We start from the raw sequence: 25,288 nt of genomic DNA on the forward strand, positions 1-25,288 counted from the left end.
GAATAATACAACTAAATATTTTTAAGGACACCCGGGGACTTCTCCAGCTGTTTTAGAGTACACCATAAACAGCAATCTTTCACTGGAAATGGGACCATCTCCATCTGTGATCATGGCAACCAGAACAGGTATTTTAAGCCAAACTATGATTTTTTTCCTCATCCTAACCAAGAGGGAAATACAAAGTTCAACTTGAAGTTGCAACATAGGACACAGGGATGTACCTAGCCTATCATTTTAGCACTTAGAGCACCACAAGCCAATTGGTATCTTGATCTAATGTATTCATGAGAAGGCAGACATCCCTACGGCCAAAATGTCCAAAACTCTGCAACTCACGGCAAATAAATCTGGATGAATAAACAGCGCCACAAGTAAGTAGAATTTTTTTAATCTTTGATTGTGAAGTGAACTATCCCTTTAACAGGAAAGGAAATAAGCACAAAACAAATTGTAGCTGCTTATTTTATGAATTTATTTCCAAATGTAAACTTCACTATTTCATGCATACAAGTTATGACAACATACATTATTCAACAATCTGTTATTTTTCATATTTGCATAGGACATGGTCACAATATATTGTCTAACATGTAAAAAATAATGCCATAAAAAGGTACAGCAGAGCAGCTAAGACCAGCACATTACCATGTGTGTAGAATCCGAGGAACTGTACAACTGTAATACTTGAATGTAGTGATTTTGGTTTGCTGAGAGAGAAAAAAATAAACAAAATGACACCTGAAGGTTAGAGTGAGGTCATAGAAGAATGTACTGGCCATAGCTGAGTCAAGAGTTATTTACAGATTAGATTATATTGGTGCTGAGAGGGGAAACAGCACCATGGAGTCACTACAACAGGCAACTGATGGTGATGGGCAGAGGAGAAACGCACAGAGGTATCAAGAGAGCAACATTACACTGAGGAGGTACATTGAGGACAAACAGGTACAGGAAACAGAACCAAAAGGCTGGTGAGAGGCTCTCTTTGTAATCAAAGGGAGGTCATTCACAGCACGGTGTGCCGCATAACCTGAAACAGACAAATCCTTTGAGGGCAAAACTATCCAACGCGTGAGCCAAGCACTTCTTGTCAGTGTGCATTTTCTACAGTAAAGAGCAAACGCCGCCGCACAGTGTCAGCTCAGGCAGTCAAGCAAGACCACATGGTCACCGAAGGGTACAGACAGATGTGGTCCGCTGTGCTGCGTGTTCCTACTCACTCAGTCTCTTTTGTTTTCGTGTCTATTGACTCATTCAGAAAGCGCTTGCTCGTATGATTAAATAGGCTTTGATCATTCAAGTGATAAAAAATAAACAAAGTTGCTTATTCGAGATGTAGAAAAAGGTCCATATTAAGCACGACATCCATTGATCAACACTTACAGCGCATAAAGTTGAACCCAGGGGTCCAAAATTACTGCAACATTCATCTTTCCCTTCAAAGCCTTTGGTAACAACAAGCTCCTAAACGTGGAGCGTCTGATGAGCTCCCTCTCACTGCTCGAGAACCACCCTCTCCTGTCATGGCCGCCTCTCAAACATTATCCCGACCTTAAAAAAAAAAAGCCTCAGGCCTTTGTCAAGAGGGAAGACATGCACCGTATGTCCTTAACTTTTTCAATTTCACATGTCGTAATACTTTTAAAATATTGCATGTGTCATTCGAATTGGCTTAGCCTGCACAAGGAGCCTGAAGAGGAAAAAAAGGAGAGATTCAACCTGGGAAAATGTTGACAATGAGAAACGTACCTTGTGCACAACTCACAACGTGTAAAACCTCACAGTCGAGACAGACTTCTATTCATTACCTACAAAAATGCATCGGGTCGATGTAAGCAGCACATTTATAGCAAATGCAATTCTCAATCCTTTGGAATGGTTGGGCGTTTGTTATCATTAAGATTGTTTATGTCAACAAAATACCTGTAATAAGCCATTATACATTGCTTGAGTATTGTACAGCAAAATAAAAAGAAAGAAGAGGAAAAAAAATTAAATAACAAATGGAAAACAAAAGCTACACAATCAAAATGTTTACATAAAGCCGAAAAAGAAATATTACTGTACATTACATAAAAACATGTCACACTTTATAAAACTGTACAGGTTTGTTAAATGTCTGATAGTAGCTAGGTTTCACTTTTTTTCTTTTTTTCTTTTTACCCACATCATCTTTATGAAGTTTCCATTATAGTTTTGGCACACAATTGCATCGATCATGCTTGTACGCTGAGATCACTCATGAAGATTTCAGTTGAGACTGTCTGATCAGTGATATATTCATGAAGACTGTTAGTTCTTTACATATTAGGCAACAATCAATTCACTTTCATTTATATATATATATATATATATTTTTTTTTTTACAATTAGCAGAAAAAGATATTAACTGGTACACGGTCGGCATCTTGTAGAAACCTTGCATTTACATTTTGTCATCGTTTAAAGTCTCTAACAGATGTTGAAATCTGTAATCTTACTGAGATTACAATCGTAAAGTTGGATTAAAAAATGCTGACGTTGTAGTTTGATAGTAATTTACAGCTGACATCATCCCTCACATAGAAAAAGTTGAAACCAAGACAAATATGTGGAGCTCAGTAGGGAAGGGACGCATTAAATATTTTGTTTGGAAACATAAAATAATAAAAAATAAGGTTTTTCTTATTTCCTGGAAAGATTACTTTTTGAATCTACGAGGATGTGCACGACCCTGACAACATGGGATGATTATATAAAATGTAGCCCAGTGTTTTGTTTTTGTTTGTTTTTTTACAGAAAAAAAGTCTCTTTCTTTCCTTCTTCATTCAAGTAGGGGCAAATAAAACCACCGATTATTTGTGCTACTCGTCAAGCGAAGCTACATGATGGATGTTTTGAAAAGATATGAAGGTACAACATATTTCAAGAGGTATGATTTTTGAGAAAAAAAAAAATATACAAGCTTAAACATTTCATATGAGACACACAAAAAAAGCAATAATAATAATAATAATAAAAATCATGACTACATTGCTAACTCACAATGCTGTGGTCTCTATTCTTATGGAAAACGTTCAAAAGAATCTAAAGTAATAAAGAAAATGAGTCACTCCATCTGAAATTGTCGTACATAAGAGGTCAGGAAGTTTCCTTTTCTTATCATCACCCCGAACAATCCTTTCAGTTTATGACTTGGAGGAATCTTTTGGATAACAGGCTAACTGGAGTAACCTGCATCCTGACATCAACAGAGTAAGTAGCTGTTCTGATTAAAGGGGTGAACCCCGTTAATGGGGCTTAAAATGATGTTTTTGCGAACAGAGTATGGTGCTTTTCAAACAGCCCCGACACAAACAGTCATCCTTAATGCTGCGGTAAATTCGAAAAGAGTTGCTGAAATGACCTGAAGACAATGGAAAATCTAGAAAAAAAACAACAAAACAAATCAAAAAACATACTGTACACCTTTCTCCAGAGAGGTTAATTATCATTTGACAACAAAAGCAAGTACAGTAAAAATGGACATGTACAAAACTGTGTTCAATGGCCTTTTGTTTTGAATTATTCAAGTAGATTTGATACAGTGAGAATAAAAGTTATGAGACACTCTGCCTGTGGAGGCCTACATGTCACCGGTGCAGTCTGGATGGATGGATAGACTGGGTTGTTTACACGGTCACAGTCGCTTTATGTTCCTGTCGCCTACTGTAAGTCCACTGGCACGAAGGGTCAAACAACGGTGTTTAAAGGGGCGTTTCACTGAAAACAGCTCCCCAGTGCCCAGTGCTTACTATAAGGCAGGACTGCAGGATGTAATGAAGACAGTATAGGCAGGAGCTGGGCCCCCGTTCGGAGGCGTTCCTGTGTTTCCAGTGTGGTCGGACACTGACCAGCAGTGAGCACGAAGCACCCAGGAACACCAGGGAGGGGGGACGAGGGAGGGAGGGGGGGCTGGCAGACATTTCTGTGCAGCAACTGGTGTTAGAACAAAATCCACAAACTGTCCCACATCTGCTTTGCGGATGTCGACCCTGAGGTAAATGTGCAGATTATGGATTAAGAAGTGATTAACTAAACATGCTTGAGGGTGAGCTACTGAGATTTTTTTTTTTCTGTTTACACTACAAATCGAGTCAAAAGTTGACCAAAAAGAAAAAGAAAAGTCGTGGATTGAAACCACGAAAAAGCCGCTCAACAGCAATTTGAATTTTCTTTTTCAGAAATGGTAAACGTAAAAAAAAAAAAAAACCCTCTCAGTGCTTCTTTTCACTAAGAGCTGCTGATCAGTGGCATTCAAAGTGTCATCTCGCAGCCTGGAAACTATTTTAACATCTTACAGAGGGTTGTGTTTTGAGGAAACTACTGCATTTCGATCTAAATAAGGGATGTTTTCTTTCTGGAGGATGTGACAGAGCTGATTCTTCACAACTTTAAAGAGAGATGGCTGCTGCGAAGAAAACGAGGGACAAGGCCTGCCTTTCATGAACTTACACCTGCCAGACCGCCTCAGAAAAACCCTCAACGCTTCCAAAGGCAAAGTTGTTAGCATGCATATAGTGTGAAGCGCAGGACTGCAGGGGTAGGACGAAGCCAACACATGCGATTCATGATGACAACAGTCTGGAGGGGTCTGACAGGACCAGATACATGGATGAGACTATTTCCGGCCGAAGCATTAAAAGAAAATGTAGGCATAACACAGACTGGCGGGGGCTGCAGCAGTTTTGATAGTGGTGCCCGTTTCCATGGAAGGTTTTACTGTGCCTTTTGCCTGACTTATTGAGGCATGTCTGTCTAGAAACACAAGTCAGCTTTCTCACGGGACATCTGAGCTTCATAGGCAGGACGACGTGAGGCTGGTGGAGCGCTGCACTTTGCTGATATGTTCGTTTTGGTTCAAATGTTACAACAGTTTAAAAGCCCCCTTGATTTTTCTTTTTGCGAGCGAGAAGTTTGAAAGCAGCTGTTTGAGTGAATTTTGGAGCAACATTTTTCCTTGGCATTGTGAAATTTTGACTCTCCAGCAGTAGTAGTAGAGGATTTCTCCCTGTGCTTAGGATGGTACATCCCACCCACGCTGCTAGCATCGTCTAGGTAGTACTGTTGTTCATCTCTTTCTGTCTTATCACACAGGTTGAATCAAGCCACTAATTACAGCCATTTTTCCGCTCACGGTTTCTACAGTTGGAGGGAGGAAGGAGGAGGTGGGGGTGTCTGCGACTTGGTGTCTCCTCCTCTGTACTGCTCAGCTCGTGATAAACCTCTCCTCTTTTATCAGGACCTGCCCTCTCTTGCCTGTCTATTGCAGATAGCTGCTTTGTTCGCTCGGTGATCCACAATGTCTCAGCCCAGCCCCGGCTGTGCCCGACACTCTCTGGCCTACATTTGACCCCCCCGAGTTAAGCAACGTTACGCAATTTGGGAGGCTCGGAGCTTCACCGCTCTCTGGCAGGACAGGTAGAGCCAGATGGGTGAGGCAGGACTCCCCAGCAGTGGCATGTTAGCACTCCTCCTGCGGGCTGTGAATAGCTTCTTGTGGGATGCAGCTGTTTCCTCCAGGGAGGCCACAAAAGGCGAAGGCAGGAGGAGGGAAGTGAGCCGGCTGTCTGGCTCTACCTGTGATACTGCCAAACACCAGCCCCAGGCCTCAATGAAGGGCGGCTTACAAGACTGAATAGAAAGCTTTCATTCACTCTTGTCTTTGGTACTTTTTCCTATGTGCTTGAGAGAGGATAAACATTGTTTCAACTAAAGTCCCTTTGTGTCCATTCGGCTGATGATACAGCGCTTTCTTTTTTAAAGAAAAACAGCTGCTTTGAAACTTAACCGTCTCTATTTAAAGGGTCGAAAGTTTCTTAGACAGAGTATATTTATAAAACCTGTCAACCCAATATAATCCCGATCCTCCCACAATGCAGATTTACACAGTATACACTGCACAGCGCTGTGTAATGAAACACATATTTCACCCAATGTCACAGCAACTGAATATTAACGTTGCGGCGGAGGAACAGCTGTTTTGTGTTTACTGAGGTGGGTTCTCTTCTTAAACACACAGCATTTACATTACATATGAAACCCGAGGGGGGAACAGAGTTCTGTGTACGATTGACCGTGTGACCGCAGAGCGAGTTTCCTCGAGCGTGAAAACCAACAAAAAAAAAAAACAGAGTGCAAATTGTGTTGAGTGTAAGGCTGCTATATATGTACTGTATGTTTCTCTCTCTTCACCATGTTCATTCTTTCAAGCTAACAAGGCCATCCCTGAGCAGGGCGTAAAATTCAACCCCTGTTGAATTTCAGAGTAAAGTGATGAGTATATTGTGCAGTCAATGTGAGTACTGTGAAGTACTGTGGTATTACAGAAATAGCAACTGTCTTCAATCCTGAGGTGTGTGTGTGTGGCCCCTCTCCTCACCCGTTCAAAAAAAACAAAAAAAAAAACAGAGAAAAACACAAAAAAAAAGAGCCATTTTGATAAGACTTGTCAGGGTGTCTGTTTTTTCTTCTTCTAAACCTTGTTTAGCTGACTGCAAACATACATTGGACAACTAGCCATGATCAGAAGCTAAAAAAATACAGACATATGGTACAGAATGTAAATATTGCCATCTGGGAAAGGCATTACCTTCTTTTAGGATCACACGAGTAATTGCACTACAATAAGCAGTTATGTACAGTATGGTACACCACAGCAAGCGCAGGAATAGCAAAGGGGCGGGGGGGGGGTTGCTGACAACTGTGCAACACAAGTGTTATGACAAAAACACAGGCCTCCCAGGTCAGAGGCAGAAAGTGCGACAGGGTTTCAGTTTAAGGCGAGTTGGCTGGGCTGAGGGCGGGGCTGAGGGTGGGGCTGGAGGCGTCCGAGCGGCTGTAGTCGCTGAGGGAGCTGGGACGTGTGGTGCCGCCGCCGCCGCCGCTGCCGCCGTGGGGCCTCTTCAGCATGCCGGGCTGGAAATCTGAGTGGCGCCGGGCGTGCTTCATCAGGTGGTCGCTGCGCATGAAGCGCTTGTCACAGAGCGGGCACCCGAACTTCTTCTCCCCCGTGTGGGTGCGGTAGTGGCGGGCCAGCTCGTCGGAGCGGGCAAATTTCTTACTGCAGTCGGGCCAGGTACATGGGAAAGGCCGTTCTCCTGAAACACACAGAGGGAAGGGGAGATGACAAGTGTTAAATCATTAAGAACACTAATGTTTTAATTTAGTTTGTATTATTTACTTGCTGCTGACTATTATCTACGTGTTTTTGCACAGTTTTCCCATGTTTCGCATGTTTAAGCGCACACACGTCTGACCTTTTATTTAAATACACCACACTTATCTCTGATGTGTGTTCAAGCATTCCAGGCAGTCATAGTTTTCTGCTGATTTCAGTCTGATATGAAAATCTACTTGCAGGGATGTGAAACCTGAGGTGGGGTAGAACTCAAAAATAATCAGCGAACATCACAGCTGCTGTTATTTTTTAAGCTGTATGCTTGTTGTGTGATATTTGCAGGGCACGCTTTCAAATCAATCCATGACCAACCAGTCCTTCCTTTTCAAAGCAACAGTAACTTTGACACACTGCAGGTTTATTTTAATATATTTTTCTATTGAGTGACAGCAGCATGCAGCTTTTCTTCCAATTTCACCCTGTGGCCACTCGCGGTATTGCAGCAAAAAAAATTCCCCCCGCACCCCAAAAACCTTCTTCCTTCAGCCTATACAACTGTTGAGAGGACACCTCAGACTGCAAACAAAGTGAATTCTGTCTCCTTCTATTATTGGTTTTTGATCCATGGAGGATTTATATTTGAAAAACTTCTGTGACATCATCACAATGAGATGTCTACGAGCTCTGAACTCATGGGCGGGGCCAGTAGGCAAAACACTACTGTGTGTATTTAGTGGGTCACATGACCCAACATGTCAGCATCATGGCAACATATCAATATCATGATCTGAGACTATATACTGTTCTAATACTTGCCTTTATGCACTTATTATTTTAAGGATTACACCTATGAAATGAATGGGAGCCAATGGCTGCTGAAAGGTTGGAACAACACAATCAAAATGCAAGTGAAAATCTAAAATTATAATCTTGTTGTCTCGTGTTGAATCAGCCCATAAGTGCTTTACGTTGTAGGACTGTTTATAATCATTTAGAGCAAATAAAAACACTCTGATGGGAAATCTGGTGCACACTAAGCACCCAGTGGCTCATCAAAGTGAGAGATGTGACTCATTGTGGGGTGGTTACAGGTTAACAAGTCATAAACACTGCCAAGCACAGCAAACAAACATTTTTTCATCTATAAGACCCAGCTTGCAGAACAAGACTGTGCTGTTTTTTTGTACATAGTAACCTCTGAGTCATCAGGGAACAATGATGTCAAGGTTACTTCTGGGTCTCATAGGTAGCTAAAGAAAACATCTTCAAAATATTAAAAAATCGGGACAGAAATGGCTGTCGTGAGCCGAGGGAATTGGGGGTAAATCACCTAAAAATTGGCGCTGTGCTGGAGGAGCAGACACAGTTTAATTATCTAAGCTCCAGATGCTAATCAGGCTCACAATGGTTACCCAGCCCATTTTCCAACATGCAACTATCTGTGACTCGGCACATGGGAAATTACACCCTTCCCCCCTCCATCAGGCAATAAAAAAGTGGGCTTTGACACAAATCTAGTCAAAGCCAGATGGTACTATATATCTTGTGGTTTCCTTCCATTCTGATGTGGAAACAGTGTGCATGGAGCCTGAATGCAGCGCTCCGCATCTACTGCCCAACATGTCTAATACTGTACTCTGTTTAGTTCCATTTCAGTGAGTTTCTGCCTGACAATAGCCACATCCAGCATCTAAATTTACCAGCGTGACATTGCAGTACTATAGCGAAGGGCAGGACGCATTCCTTTCATGTTATGGTTCTTTCCTGAGAATAAGAATGATCATTCTTCATGTGCAAGCCCATGCCAGGGATTTGAGGTATGAAAAGGAATAGATGGGGAGATGCGTGAATGTTTATAGGTGGCATGACAAATGAGCACATAAGAACAGGCCTGCCAAATGCTTTTCTTTGTTCTGCGGCTTCCCTCAGGGCCACAATGGAAACAGTGCTGTTCAGCATCAAACACTCCTATGCTACCTGATGCCAGTGAGTCTCAAAAACAAGAACTCTGTGCACGACTAGTCTCGGTCCCTCCCCACCCCCCTATACTGCATGGTTACAAAACATGCAGACAGACAGAGCAAGTCTAGACAGCCCGGTCTGTGTTCCTGCCTCTGACGCCTCACCTCAGCTCCAGACAAAATCAGTCAGCCCTGCCCACAACAGGTCCTGCGGGCTACTACAGGGCTCGAACTCTGTAACTGACATATAGACATTTGCATGTGCACACAGACAGAACGTCTACACTGTTATCTGCAAAAGTTCACGCACAGAGAAACAATCCATCTGCCCTGCACAGAGTTAGAGTGGAAATTCATAAAAAGGAGGAGGCCATGGATGTTTGACCCCGTTACACATCCTGGATTACACCCATGAGGAAAGGAGGTAGTTTAACTTTTAAGGCACTAATCTGATTGAAGAGACTCGTGATAGTCTGATTTCATACCTTATTAGCAAGAGAAGCAGCCTGTGTTGCCACCTGGCACTGCAAACTGAGTTATTGGCTAAAAAGTAGAGCTAAGCTCTGCGGGCTGCTTAAGGCTCAATAACCAGCGTAACGGATCCAACAACATTAATATTTAACCAGACACCAGAGAGCTAGGCTGAGATATCCAGTCTAACTGCCCTGATACAGTAATGCAGTCATAGTGGAAGCATCAGGTATCCAACTCAACTCATCGAGATGCGTCAAATTATTTAGAGCTCCCTGACTTCTGAGAAAATGCGGGATAAACAGACACGCCGGCCATTTTCACCTCATGCTGCACTGCTGTTAGGCATTTAGGTCACTGGTATGAAAAGGCGTGCTTTAATGTCAGCCTGAAGAGATTCACTTACATAAAGAAAACAAATGCAATGCCCCATTTAATTGTCTGCTTTGTTTTGTAACATGAGGATTTCCATGAGGGCAGAAGAAATCTTCTGGAAACAATCAGGAGGTTTTTCAGGGAACAAACTCCTTCATCCTGAGAGGAAATGATGATCGCCTGTGTGGCGGGAGGATGTCACTCTCCCAGAGATATTTCAATAGACTGCAGCTATTACTCAGCATCTCTGTCGCAAGAAGAAAGCTGCAAGCTACTCCCCTTACCCTGCTCATGTTCCCATCTAGCTCCAGTGCTGTCACAGCGGGGCGCCGTGGCGATCGTGACGCCAGGCCCCGCCGATTGGTTATCCCATCTCTGGCAGCGTCCACATCCAGGGAGTGGTTTGTCTTTCTCAGAATGTGTCGGTTGCAGAGGGTGAGAGCGGGCGGGGGTGGGGGGGGTCGTAATGAGGGAAGCTTTTCCCTCACGAACACAGTGACCCAGTTACCCGTTAAGTGAGTTACATCATGCACACACAAACTGTACCTCTACTAAGCACTAGTGTCCCCCCTCCAAGGAGATGCGATTATGTCACAGGTACTCTTGTTATATAACTGTTCTCTCCGAGGCCACTGGGTCAGTAAATAAACAGCTCATCTCTGCTCCTCTCCCTCTCTCATTCATATCTAAGAAGCTCGACTGCAGAAATGGTTAAGAGGAATGGAATCCGAGTCCGTCTCCCTGGTGTAAGAGATGCTGCTCACAAAGGCGAGATCAAATCTCCTTTTTGACGTGAGCAGCAGCGGCGCAGGAGCTCAACTCTGTCACCTGCTCCAACAGCAGCTACCAGCATTTCAAACAAGAGCAGATAACATTCCTGGTGTGTCCTCAGGCATGGGCCAAATTCACACAGTGTACAGCTGAAAATGTCCACGTGAGCCTGCCAAAAGAGAGCTAGAGTAAATAGCTCTGCAAGGTGAGGAGGGGAAAGAACACAGTTCCTGTGGATACATCAGAGATCACCTTGAAGTTAACTTTGCTCTGCCTGTGCGGTGAGAACCTGAACAGGAAATATCTTTTTACAGAGCTGAGAACAAAAACAAGGTGCACACTAAAAACCTGCGCGGACAAAGCTTGAGAAGGGAAAGTAAAGCTGGAGTCAGACTGTAGGTCACAGCTCATTAGAGTTGGAGCTACCTCACTTCAGTGCTGGCTCAGTGGCACAGTCATCTTGGCATCATGAAATGAGAGGGGTACCACTAACTCCAGTGGTAGGGCTCAGTGCAATCCTGTAATTTGGTTGCATGTTTACAACATACTCTGACCTGTAACCAACCAGGAGCCGGCTACTCTGCCAGCAGACAACCATTCACGGGATTTTAGGTAATACCAAAATGACTGACTGCTGAGTCCTTCATAAGCATGAAACCACCGGAGCAGACAGGGTTAACCTAACCAGCCGCTCCTACGACGCGCACCATCACATGCCAAGCAGATATAAACACTAACATGTGTGTGCAGAACAATGCATATACATTAAGGCGTTTGTGGCTCGTCTTTTCTAGTTCACACAGCAGCATGCGCAGGCTTCGCTTGAGCAAAAATAACAACAAAGGCTTAGAAGGTTCTGCGGTCTGTAGGAAGGAGAAAAAAAGGCACTGCTTGATTCGAAACACATCTGAGATCAGAACAACTGTTTACGTGGCTATTTGTGTATGAAAAATTAGCTCAGTGCGAGAGGAGTCAGCTAACCGAGAAAATCGCTCAGTCAAAACATGTCTTCTGAGTTTGTTGCGCACACAAAACTCTGCAGGAGCACTGAAAGAGGACCCTTGGGTGGGTCAGGTGCTCGTGATGAGGACAAGCTCGAGCCTGTCAGGAGAAAGCTCCGAAAACATGCAGCATTTGATCTATTATCATCTTTTGTTTTTATTGAGAGGAGCCTTGCTTTGCCGTTGAATAGCCTAGCTCCCCTTGTGGGCCTATAGCTGTCGGGTTGTGAACAATAGCGGCAGCCTCGCTCCCAGCAGGAGAGGCACTCCTGTAATGCATTTCAATCAGACAGCCTATGCGTACTAACCGTAACTCACTCTCCTCAGTCTGCGCTGCACAGGGCGATTGACATTCACCTGGAGACATGGAGTGGGGTCGAGTGTGACCGTCTGATTCCAGCACACACTCAGCCATACATTACTTCATCCCCTTAACTCTTTAAGGGAAAGGCCGGGATGGCTCGCCTGCATCGACCAGCTCATCACATTTGCCTCAATTAGTTAGAGTGGGCACTCTCTTTCAGCCTTGAGTGCATGCTAAAACAACCTGCAGCCTTGCTGCGTTGCAGGAAGCCTCCTTATCCTAAACTCTGGTTAACTAAGGACGTTCAAGCAGCTGCAGCCTTTAGTGGGTGTTTACAGTTAACAGAAGCAGGTGGGAGCAGGGATGCCCCATCATCCGTGACTCTCACTCACGCAGTACAATGCCAGCTCATTCCACTGATGGAGTCTGACACTATAGCTCATATGAGACTGACGTGCCTCACTACCCAGCGCTGAACAAAGAGCCATAGCCCTGCTAGCTCCTGAGAGGCCCCGCGATAAGAGCAGATACAGGCTGGAGATAGTGCCAGCTGTCCAATGTTGTACCTGATACTCTGAGGGCGAGCTGGAGAGAAATATTTTCATGTCTCGCAGAAAATGATTATGCCTTCCTTCCCCCAAGACACCACAAAAACACTCCTCATCTCGTGCTGAGGACCACACCCCCGTGTGTCGTGGTCTGCCACAGTCTGATTTATCACGCTGAGAAAGGGGACACACCTTACATACCGTAGGGAACATAAACACCCAGCTAGAGACACAACACTCCCTCTGACATTAGCTCCACAGTAATCTTCAGCCATCCCTCCCTTCTTCTAGCTGAACTTAAAAACAACACAGTGGACACAGTCAGAGTCTAACTCTTTAGACGGGGACCCTGTGAGTGCCGGGCTGACAGGGGTGTTCTCTGCTGCATAGGTCACAGCCCTTCAAACGTTAATCAGATTAGCTGCAGATGCAGCTGAATATATGACCTACATCAATGGAGGGCATTGACAGTGAATATCCTAGTATCTAACCCCACCCCCACCCTGCCGCACTGTATATTCCTCGGCTTTGTACTGCAGATCCCTCCCTTGCATGCGAGATGCGGTAGGCGGTTTTTCACAGTGTTCCACAGGTCTGTATCCCTCTCTTCCTGCCGCCGGTAATCAACACCACGCCACAAGCCGTGGCCCGGGCTCGGCCTTGCAACACAACACGCTCGAGCACCTATTTTGCTTTGCAAGCTGGATATGGGTGGGAGGGACTGCTGGGGGAATAGACAGAGCAGCTTTTATAAAAGTACTCCAGAGCTAACTAAAGAATACATGAGCCCTGTGGGCCACTGAAAGCGACGTGGAACTGCTTGACAGGAGCCTTCAGTGTCCACCATGCATGCTTGGCTGCTTAATCACAGTTAAATCAGGTTTATATTCCAACATTACTGAGGAACTGTCAGCTTTACATGTGCACATATAGGATAGCATATGGGCAGCATGTGCACCAGCACACGCCTCAGAGAAGTCTTTCATGGGGCGGCAGAGGATTAGAACAGACAAGATGGCGGCTCCACTTTGGTTTTATTTACATCCCGTGGATCAAGTAGATTTAACTAATACCTTGTTTCCATTCGACACACACTGCATTGTAAACGTGGCCTTCATGAGCCAACCAGATTTCATTCACAAGAGCTGCTTTTAGGGAAAAGTCTTATCTGATGGCAGAAGACAATGCTAGAGCTTGTGCATCAGTAAATTATGACAAGATTAAGAGTCTGCAGCTCTGTGAGGCTGTAGTTAGGCACATTGGTGCTTTGAGCTAATATGCTAATGTCGGCATGCTAACAATGACAATTAGGGCATGGCAATATATACGATATATATCATTATCATGATATCAGGTTATATACTATCTCATATTTTGGGTGCCATTATATTGTGATATGGCATAGGTATTGTCTTACTGCTGATTATTTATCACAAATCTGATTGTGCTGATGTTTTGTGAAGGTACAAATATTGTCACAGTATTAATATTGAGGTATCTGGTCAAAAATGTTGAGATTTGAAGCTTAATCCCAGCATTAATGAAGTGCTTTTGATGACATTTCAAAATGTTGAGACATATATAGTGTATTGCAATAAAGCTATATAGATATTTTAAGGCCTTACTGCCCAATGATATTGTTGACATGAAGAGGTTTAGTTATAGCAGCATTAGCAGGTTAGTATGCTAACATTGCTAATTACCACTAAATACATAGTATGGTTAAAGCTAGGGATGCAACAGATCACAAAATTCACAGTGTGAGTTGTGTCACCGTTTTTGGGTCACACATCCAATCAGTTTTTCAGATGAGCAAAAAGAACAGCTTTTAATCACAGAGCACTTCTATCATTATCATGTATATCTTTTCATTGCAACTCTGCATCGAGATTTCAGTGTGATTTCATTACTTTAAACATATTGGTGGTAGTAAAACTGAATTTCACATTGTGCCAGCTACCTTTTGGCATTACTATGCAGTTCACGTGTGCCGAACGAAAGGTGCAATCCATATGGATCACGGATCAGCTGCGTTCCATCACACTCCTAATTGAGCCTGATGTGAATATCTTTAGTTTTAGAGGTATTTTGTCGTAAACCACTGGACCAATTAAAATGTTAACCTACTGCTGGCACTAGATGAAAAGGGGATCGCGTAAGTTATTCCAATTCATCCAGAAAGGAACATGTACCTAATTTCTGTGGCACACTGTTGGGACACCTCGGTCAAAACCACAAATGTCACCCTCATAGTGACAGCCACAGTCATTAGGGAATTATGAATGTCTGCACAAAATTTCATGGTAATCCATCACAAAGTTGTTGAAATATTCCAGTCTGACATACACAGTGCTGGCATGGCTAAAAACATAACATCTGTAATGTCACCCGAATGAGAACAAATGGAAACTGTTGAGCGTCTCCTGACTGAAGAGTCATCAGTTTATTAGCCATCAGGAGAAACATGGCTCATCTGGGTGGGATGCTGGAAATCCTGCTGTGGGGCAGGTAGACAGACTGACCTCTTGTGCCCCAGTAGAGTTTTTACCCGATGCGGTGCCAAGGTCAGTCTCAGCAAGAGCAGGAAAACCCCATCTCCACCCTGCTACCTCATCACCAGCCACACAGGAACACTGTGCACTCTGTGTAGCACTGCAGCCAAATATAAAACCACTGGCAGGGACGCAGCATATATAATCAGAGACTCCTGCTTCTTTTTTCCATGTGGAATTTGGGATAATTTCACGTTTAAAAAACTGTCATTAACCACAGTTATTCGGCTGAAAATAGAAAGCATGCATGAATAACTGGGTCTATATGGCAGTGGGACTGTGCTGCCAGGTGGTGCCACTTAATTTTTAGGACGGGGATTTACAGTCATCTCACAGTATTAGAGGTACCCCCAGTCGAACACAAAAGAAATCCAGACAAAACATCAAACCAACTGTAAAATATGTCATTAGGCTCTTTGTCTATGAGAAACATTGACCCTGTTCCTCCTGGTGATTGCAATAGCTTTCGAATGGACAAGATGACAAGATGGCCTTTTGTGAGGCCCAGCTGTGGGGGGCACAGGAGGCCCGGGCTGTTCTTTCAGAAGAAGACATGACTTGTAATGAGCTTGTCAGAGGCCATCTTTCCTTTGGAGATGGCAGTCTGCATGACATGAACAGAGCAGAGTAATGAGGCTTCACAGAGAACACCATGTACTCCAGGACCACAAGACACCTCTTGGGAAAGTGGGCCTTCATCGTTAGAGTCGGTTACGCAGCGTAAGACAAAGAGTTGAAAAAGCCGGACTGAAAAGAAACCAACTGGTGCTGAAGGAAATCCTTAGAAAGAATCAACCGCTTTCTTTTATACAGCCTTCATTTGTTCCATCAGGAACAGAGTTCGTCTGTACATCTGTGTTACTGCATTTTCCATACTGCGGGATAAGTATATGTGTCGGGGAAAAAAGCCCCACCTCCCACACCGGGACATCAGACAAAAGCTGTCTGGTAACCTTAGACCCCTAAACTGCGCTGGATTCCTCACCATCAAACTCAATGCAGTATAATGAGCAATTTAAATTCAGCGCGTACTCTCATGTCTGCTACATCCCAGTGTCGGAGAAGACAACTGTGCATTGAGAAGAGACCTTAAATAAACCCACGTCACCACTTGAGGGACCAGGAACTTTTTAATGCCTTTAAAGAGACAGAGGTCCCAGATACTTGAAATAATACAAAGAATTCGCTCTGGACAGTTTTTCCTGCGTAGTTTCCAATAGAAAGGTCTTGATCACATTGTTTCCTGAATTACTGCTGATGTTTTTTTTAAAATATATATTGTGTTTATGCTTTGATCACTGCAACTGAACTTTTATTAAAGTATCATTACATGAGAGGGTTGGGGTCTCCGTCCTGACCGTTTCACTGTCGTGCCAATAACAATAAATCACACCCACAAGTGTAATATTGGGATTATAGAATGGTAACCAACTAAATAATAGATATAATCAAATTGTATTCATAATGTGGGGCAATATATAAGCGTTTTGCTGGTGTCATCTGTGTTTCCCTGAAAAACATTGGGGTCTGACTAATAACTGGAAAACAAATCAGTCATGTCGGTAGATATGTAATAAAATCTGCTCCAGCAAGTAATCCGACCCTTAGTAACAACCTAGCAACAGAGAGGTAGTCCCTGTTGAGTCAGCCAGCCAACCTGAGCTAACACTAATGCTTTCTAAGGATCATGGGATTTCCCAAACTGAATAAATACCACATATATAAACCTGCCTTGCTGGCTCAATCTAGTTGTAACTAAAATATCTGCTGGGAAAAAAAAAAAAAAATCCATGGAGAGATTAAGCTACTAGCTACATCAGTGAACTTCACAAATATGTATTCAGTGTTTTACAGTCACGTGATGCTGTAATTACGCGGCTTGGCCACTAAGACAGATTGGTTTCCAAGCCCAGTGCTGCTACTGGGAGCTTGCAATAGACCCATATGTAATGAAACCCCTTAGTAACGACCTAGCAACAGACGCGAAAATCAACCAGCCAACTTGAGCTAATGCTAATGCTAATGCTTTCTAAAGAGCGCAAGATTTCTCAAACTGAATGAGTACCACTTGACAGTCAAACAACTTATTTTGTGGGGGTTTGCTCATAGAAATGTAGCCACTGTTTACTTTTACTTGCCTGTTTCTCAATGTAAGCTTATAGGAAAAGTCTTTGTGGGCCCCAGTGCATCACGTGACGTTGTAATTATACAGTTTGGCCACTATGTCAATAGGCTTCAAAGCCTGGTGCCTGTACTGGAGGCTCGATCTGATCACATCTCTAACCAGTCCCTCCGGGAAGTTGTGATGCTGCGCTCACCAATTTCTGCGAATTCAGCAGGACCTTGAATTTTTGTCCAATCACAGCAACTTTTGTGCAAATTTGACCAAAGGTCAAGCGAGATTTCACTGTGATCTCAACTTCCTGGGGGAACTATGTAACGTCTAGTCTAATCCAGCCATTAAGACTTCTTGATCAGAACTTCTCGTTGCATAAACACCTCTGTAAAGAGACTAACTTCTTAAAACCTCGACAAAAAAAGCTGAAACTATCTCCATGGCTCAGTTGTATGCAAATTGGCGTGCCTGACACTTCACAGTGCTTCAGGAGTTTGCAAAATAAAGTATAAAGATGCTGAATTTAATTTGTTTTTTCAAACTTGCTTGACTGTAGTTATTCTTTTAGGGCTTAAAATAAAAATTCTGATGCCTCTCACAAGACACGACTACTGACTGAAGTTCATTTTGAGCTAGTAATGGGATTGATTTCTTCGCGTGCTGTAGACATTTCATGAGAAATACAATGTAGCTCAGGTTTCAGCTCCTCTTGAGCTCTGAGAAATCACACACCAGGATTGCAGAAGCTGGGATGATGAGGCTTTGGGCGTTACAGAAGTCAAGTGAGGACGCCTTGTGCCTGGCTCTTTGTTCAGTGTCTATAACAGTGTTTTCCCCCCTCAATTAGATAGCGGTGTTTGGCCGCGGCTGACTGGGCTGGAATCCATTCTCTCCTGACTCTGCTAGTCGGGGCTGAAGGGAAGCACACTGCCAGAGTCTGGCTCTGTGAAAGCACTGCAAGGCTGAGGCAGCCCGCCTGAACTCAGATGACCCACATTCTGGGACTATCCAATCAAATAGGCAGAAAGAGTCATTATTATCAGAATTTATAGGACACAAACCAATCGTCAAGCCAGACGCGGGAGCATATCTAAACAGAAAGGCAGGCGAGAGGAAACTCTTAATAGGCATAGAGACAAGGGCAGGGCTAATACAGAGCAATAAAACTGCTCTAAAAACACATGGTCGGGGGCTGAAGGGAAGCACACGGAGGGGCTGGAGGCTGGCTCTCTGCGAGCGCTGCTGCAAGCTTGGCCGAGGCAAGAGATGACTCACGTTCTGTGACAGGCTATCCAATGAAATAAGCAGAAATCGTTCTCATTATCAGAAATTATAGGACACAAACCAATCAGAAAGCCAGGCACGGGAACGTATCCCAAAAGAAAGGAAAGAGACGAGGGCAGGGCTGATTGACAGGAATAAAACTGCACTAAAATAAACACAGGAGGGAGCGATTTAACTAATGATACCGGATCATTATAGACCCTTATTTTGTATACATGCAGGAGCCGGGCTACATTCCCGACACTGCAGTCAAGCTACCCGGCTGCAGCTGATGCATGAATGTGTATGACATTTTCAAGAAGCATATATAAAATACAATGCCAGCACAGGTGCATCCACAATCTACAACGGCAATCACCCTGTATTTACTTATGGTTGTGTTTGCTTGTGTAACATATGGCATCCATCTGAATCGCCTCTGAAGCATAGGTGATATGAGGACACAGACCAATCACAGAGCCAGACAGGGGGAGTGTATCTTAGGACAAAGGCAGCAGAAAAGGAAAAAGCTTAGCAGGCAGCAAGATGAGAATCTACCCTCTGCTAGGACGGATCAGGTTTTTTTAATATCAAGACAAACGGGGGAGATGAGTTGTGCAGAGAGAAGTGACTTCTGTGCTTTCTCACACGCTTTGCCTCTCTCCGCAGAGTGACATTTTCTATATGACTCAAATATGGGTCAAGTTCACACGAGGCGTTTTTCTCATGCGATCCAGAGAGATTTATGTTTTGTTTCTGTGCTGTCAGGCTGATGTGTGTGTGTGTGTGAAGTGTGTTGCAGCAGCAGCAGCAGCAGCAGCAGCACACAGAGCTGAGGAGAGGCTCCTGAGTCGAGGCTCAGCTAGCTGAGTCTGTTGCTGGCCAGATCAGCTGGCGGTCTGTCTAGCGGGGGTGTGGCACATCACAACAAAGGGCTTTGGGCAGACAGGCGACTGCACAGCTCTTATCAACCCCCCAATTTGAGTCCATCTACATCTTCCCCCCACCGCCACCACCTCTCTCTCCCTCTCTCTGTCGCCTTTCCTGCGGAATGCAAAGAGCAAACATGGAGGTATGGTCCTTGAGGAAAGTCAAACGCTATCACGCTGCTGCTGATCTGCAGTGTGACGGGTCTGATCTTGAAAACTTTCTGTGTGCATGCCCGCATCTTTATTCTGAAGCGTTTCTTTCCCTCCCTCTTCCTTCCTCATTGACTTTCTTTGTATTTACGTGCGCAGGATCTGTGTCATCTTTTCTTTCTGCGTTTGCACACTGCAGTTTCGCTTTGTACACACTGTCCAATGCAGGGGAGGATGAGGAGGATGATGATGATGAGGAGGATGATGAGGAGGATGAGGAGGAGGAGGAGGGAGGGAGGGAGGGGGGTGCAAAGCAAGAGGAAAAGCAGTGACAAAGCTTGGAGACTTGAGTGGGAGTGGCACTATTCTCGACTCCCCTCCCCTCCCCAACCCGAAATTAAAAGGACATTTCGCAAAAAAAAAAAAAAAAAAAGTTCACACAACTTAAGAGGAACAATGCAATCATTAAAGCAAAGCAACGACTTTCACTGCACTGCTTGTGAGGATTAATCCGTTTAATAATAATAAAAAAAAGGTGGATCCGTGAATATGAAACACACACACCTCCTCTGACTGTCAAAGAGAAACCACACTTCTTATCTGTATTCTCGGTTTTATTTCTTTTATTCTCAGCCCTCGACCCTTCTCAACACAGCCGAGGCAACACAGCGACAAAAAAAAAAACACTCAGCATCCAATCAAGACTGACCTGTGTGTGTCCTTAGGTGGGCTTTGAGGTGGGATGATTTGCCATAAACTTTTTCACAACCTGAATAGTGGCATTTGTGCTTTTTCTGAGGCGACTCTTGCTCAGTCCGACCCCGCGATCTTTTGCCTCTTTGTTTGAGCGAAGGATCGGAGATGGTGGTAGGTGTGGCAGAGTTTCCATCATCTATGAGGTTCGGCATGCTCTCGTCCTTTATTTTTGCCTGCTCGGCAACATTGTTGGGAGTCTGCTGCTGGTTAAAATCCGCCAGGATCCGCGCCACCACAAAAAGAGAGGAGTTGTCTTTCACCAGGGGCTCTTTGATTTCCTCCCCGTTCTTGGAGGAGGACGGGATCTCTGGTTTAATCTCCCTATTCCCTTTAGGAGCGTGGACAATTGCACGACTGGACATTGAAACAAGGCACTCTGCTGCAAAGTGATCCATTTTGTCTTTGAAACAGCCCCCTCTGCTTCTTAATGACATTCACCAAAAAACAACAAAAAAAAAATACAAAATAAAAAAAAAATGATGGCGCGTGAGAAAAAAAAAAAAAAAAGAAACTTGCTCCGTGGTTCCCTTTGTGTGGCGGTGGTGGAGGAGAAGGAGGAGGTCGTTCTCATCAGAGAGAACTGACTTTATGATCTTACCCGGCTTTATCCAATATCATCAACATCCTGTGAGAGAAACGCCTCGGACAAAAACGCAGACAAGCCCCCTCAGAGAGAGAGAGAGAGAGTAGAGAGAGGGAGAGAGAGAGAAATCAAAAAAGAAAAAGCCAATGTCTTTTTTCTTGTTTTTTTTTTTTTTTTTTTTTCTTTTAGTGCAACGACGCTGGGAACAGCACCTCCAGAAACTTGGTTGTGTTAACTCCCATCGCGGCCGCAAACACTCTCCGGCATAGTGAGCGTGTCTCCTGAGCGCCTGTTCCTGCTGGTTGTATCCATGCTGGGGGCGTGTCGACCGGCAGCGCTCGGCGAGCATCGTCAGAGCAGCCGCTCATTCATTGGGCGCTGCGTGTCCCCGAATGCACCGAGCAGCACGAGTTTTCTTGCAAGATTCACCTCAGGTTGCCTCCGTGCATTTAGATGATGTATCTCACGGGGTGGCACGAGCAACTGCGGAGACGTTTAGGGAGAGTGCATGGCACATGAAATACGGGTGTTTTATAGGGAGGGGGGCGGAGGGGTGTCTGCAGCATCCTGCTCCATCTGCATGAAATATAGGACACTTCGATCCTTTTTTTTGGTTCAGTATGCATTGGGTGACATTGGTTAGGGTTGTTGTCATTGCGCCGATTAGTCGATTAATCGTCAGAGAAATGTTTTTTTAAAAATTGCAGATCACAATCAATGATATAAAACAAGGGAGGGCTACAAATCATCACATTGGAAAAATCCCTGAATCAGAGAATATTTGGGTATTTTTGCGAGAAATATTACTGTAATTATGCGGATTAATTTTCTCTGATCCACTAACTGATCATTTACATTTACATTAAGGGCATTTTGTCCAAAGCGACTTACAATTGGTACATTTGTCACTAGAAAGAAACCACAACATATCACCGTCAATAAAGTAGAAAAGAAAAAATAGAAACAGTTTTCAAGCCCTCATCTGAGCATGGTAGCTGCTATTTATCAAGGATACCTTAAGCACATAAGTGCTGTGGTTTAAGTGATCGACTGAATCGTTTCAGTCCCACAGTTGGTAAAAACAAGCAACTTACAAACAGTTTTGCTCACGACAGATGTAGTTGATGGGAAACCAGTGCTTCGATCCTGCTTGAATTGTGCCATGAATCACACATATGATCAATTTTAAAAGGTAAATTTTCATCTTGAGAAAGTTGTACATTGTCATAAACTGATGAAATATAATAATGTGAAAATACGTAATCATAAAGACTATAAACACAGCCAGCAGTCACGTTAGTGACGTCGTCTCGTCGATCGTCACCAAAATCCTAAACCTAAACCTCATTGAGCTGGTCCTGTATATTAGCAGCAAACAGAACTGACAAACGTTCCTTTCACATGACTGCAGTTGTCAGTATGAACAGATTTAATGTGATTTTCATCTTTTTCAGTACCTTTTCTGTGCAGAGTTGGCGGCCATGTTGGTGTTGGTGATGTGTGTTGAGCGAGATGGTAAAGTTCACTGAGCGGTTTCACACAAAACTAGATGGTATTTGCCTTTCTCCATTCACTACCATACAAAGTCTTTCCAAAATAAGGTCCCATGGGGGAAACCGGAAGGGCTCTCTATTTTTATTCATTCTCCGGGCTGCAACATAATCCATCGGGGCAACTCCAACCATCAAAGTTACCTCCACCAAAAGAGCTTGTTTTTGTCAGTCGCAGGTTGCTCTGAAATCTTTCAACACTGAATGTGCAACACAGCTTCTAAAATGGAGAAAACACAAGCAGTGCCATATAGGCCTCCCTGCATGCTAGGAGTTTAGTTGGCCCCTATGTTAATGACTCTAAACGGTTAAACAGTTCATAGTCAGCTCAGTCTCACATCCTGTCAGTCCACCATGTTGGTGTCACGGTTTGCCTCACCTAGGTGTGAAAGTACACTTGTGTATGTATGTGCACTCCCAAACATAGCATAAAAGGAGGAAGTTAGGGTGGTGGAATAGGTCAAACAATGGACTTTCACCCAGGAGACTGCTGTTTGTGTCCAAAGTGAAACCAAGAGTCAGAGTCACTTATTATAACTCGTGTACATCCTGTAAGTTAACTTACATAACGTGCTTAGTTTACATCACGTGTCATGATCTTCTCCTCAACCCAGACGAGTAGTTTTAGGCACCAAAACCAAACTGTGAACTTGAGCCGAAAAGTTTCTCAGCAAGCTCGATTTTGAAAGTCGTATAGCTAACTTCACCGTGTAATGAAAACTTGTACATTTCAAGCCAATTTCAGGCAAAATGTGGCACTGACACAGTAGATGTCGGGTCTATTACATGCTTTGGCTTGAAATAGTTCCCTGCAAGTTTTTAGTACAGCGGTGTGGTCCATGAACTTTAAATCTCAGTTACATAATTAAACAATTTTAATCTTAACCAGGGTTTGGAAATATGTCACCATAAATGCATCATGAATCTCTGTGCGCTGGTGCCCTTTTTATTTGTTTCTGCCCCTGCCTCTCAGACAGCCTGATGTCTGCCACTGTGATGACGCGGATCTTCAATAAAAGCCGTCGCGCTATATTGAATCCTCCTGTTACATATAATCCAATCCCAAATGAAGAAATGTTAATGAAAAGCACACAAGTCCAGAAAGTAACTCTTCTGAGGCAAGTGAGTTGTCTACTCTGCAAAATGGGCTGCAGTTCATCATCGACAGGATGTCTGTGATACTTTGAATATTATTGTGTCACCTTCTTGGAGCCATCAGCACACTCTGGGGCCTCTCGCCAGCGAGACAGTGAACCAGCAGAGTGCTCGAACGCTTCGAACTGCCAAATTATTGGCTTAGCCTGCTGAGATTCCACACAGGCAAAATAATTCTTCTTCACAGCCTCTCAAAGGCTTTTAATTACATCTTAGTCAGAGAAGGGATGATGGTGTAAACATGACAATTGTAATAACTGATACACTAGTTCAGATTTCTCTGTAGCTTGTGAGCTCAGCCTTCTTCTTACTGTACTGCAGTCTTAGCAGAGTGCTTTTGTAATACACAGTTAGGTTGAATGTATAAATGCGTATATGAAGACAGAAATAGAGAAGTTGCGTCACATTTGCACTGCTGCCTTGGCGGCTCAAGAAAGACATTATGACCACTGACTGTACATGGTCGAAGCTTTCAGGTCTGAAAAGAGAAGTCAAAATAAGTCCCTCAAACCTGCACTCTTTCTATGCAACTCCACTGGTTTCAAAAAGAGGTACGATTGCATGTAAGCTTATGAGAAAATGACCCTTCTTCCTACTTGATTTCTTACCTCAGTAAACAGTTTCCTGATAAGATTATTATCTTATTCGCTAGTTTAAAGTCTTCTACAATGCAGCATGATGTTCATCTTTTAAATTATCGTACCATTTAGAGTAAAATAGATGATAAAGCAGGGTACGTTTTAGGGAATGGCTGCCTTGTCCTTGGGTTCTCAGTCAGATCCAATCAGGATATCCTTCCCAGCTCCACTCTCTAATCTGAATATGGTCACCTCTGGCTCCAAAAAAATAGACGCGACAGCCGTAATAACAAACTTTAACAACCAATTGGTGGTGTCACGGTGGGTTTTACGCTTGATAAAACCCATTTTCAAGAGAAATATTCTCATTGCGACATCAACTGTTTGTACATTATCCAGAAGATGGTAGCTTCCTTTCAGCGAACTCGAAATTTACTGCAAACCCTGAAAACCAGCAGACCACCACAGTCAGTATGAACATCCAAGCCATAACAAGCCAACTTTTCATTTGTTTCCAATTTAAGATTTAAGCACGAAGAGGCCAGCCTGGTGTGGAAAATAGCATGGCACCAGCTACACAGTCTCAACTGAAAACAAACCAGCTGATGCTATTGATTAGCAGCAAGGTCGCGCTTGAATGTCCCTGTTAACATCCAGCCCGATTTAACCCCGCTCTTCATGTCAAAAACAGTTTCTCAGGATGCGTTTGTCTCAACAAAATGTCGCTTTGCACGCGATGTTCTCTGTTATCAGTGCTGCAGCATTTCATCTCTTATTTATCAAGCTCAAATCCCAATTAACAGTCCATTTAAGCAAATTTATTAAGAATAAGAATAAATTTGCACTCTGCCAATGCAGGATAAGACCTGCTTTCCTGCAGCAGCTGATGCTCTCCTGTGAGAATGAATGCACACTTTCAGCACTGTGCACAAAGGCCCCCACTAGAAAGTTCCCAGTGTTCAGTGTCAGCAAGGCGATGTGGCATTCAGAAGGCCATCTGGCTGTATTATTTTACATATTCTTTCACCACAAAAACGTGGTGTTCTTGTGTTTCATGTGGTGCTTTGGCGATCTTTTCTAACGA

The 25,288-nt window shown here is 43.7% G+C and overlaps 1 protein-coding gene across 1 annotated transcript; it reads right to left on the reverse strand.

Annotated features, from left to right (window-relative positions):
* Positions 1 to 451: 451 nt before the first annotated feature.
* On the reverse strand, positions 452 to 21,205 carry klf13 (Kruppel like factor 13). Its single transcript, XM_084364862.1, has 2 exons — positions 20,292 to 21,205; positions 452 to 7,121 (listed from the first exon to the last, which is right to left on the reverse strand). Exons 1-2 carry the CDS (start codon positions 20,770 to 20,772, stop codon positions 6,799 to 6,801), a joined length of 804 nt encoding a protein of 267 aa, XP_084220988.1. The 5' UTR covers positions 20,773 to 21,205; the 3' UTR covers positions 452 to 6,798.
* Positions 21,206 to 25,288: the final 4,083 nt, after the last annotated feature.

Source organism: Pagrus pagrus, assembly GCF_965226575.1.
Source record: "Pagrus pagrus genome assembly, chromosome: 10".
NCBI lineage: Eukaryota > Metazoa > Chordata > Actinopteri > Spariformes > Sparidae > Pagrus > Pagrus pagrus.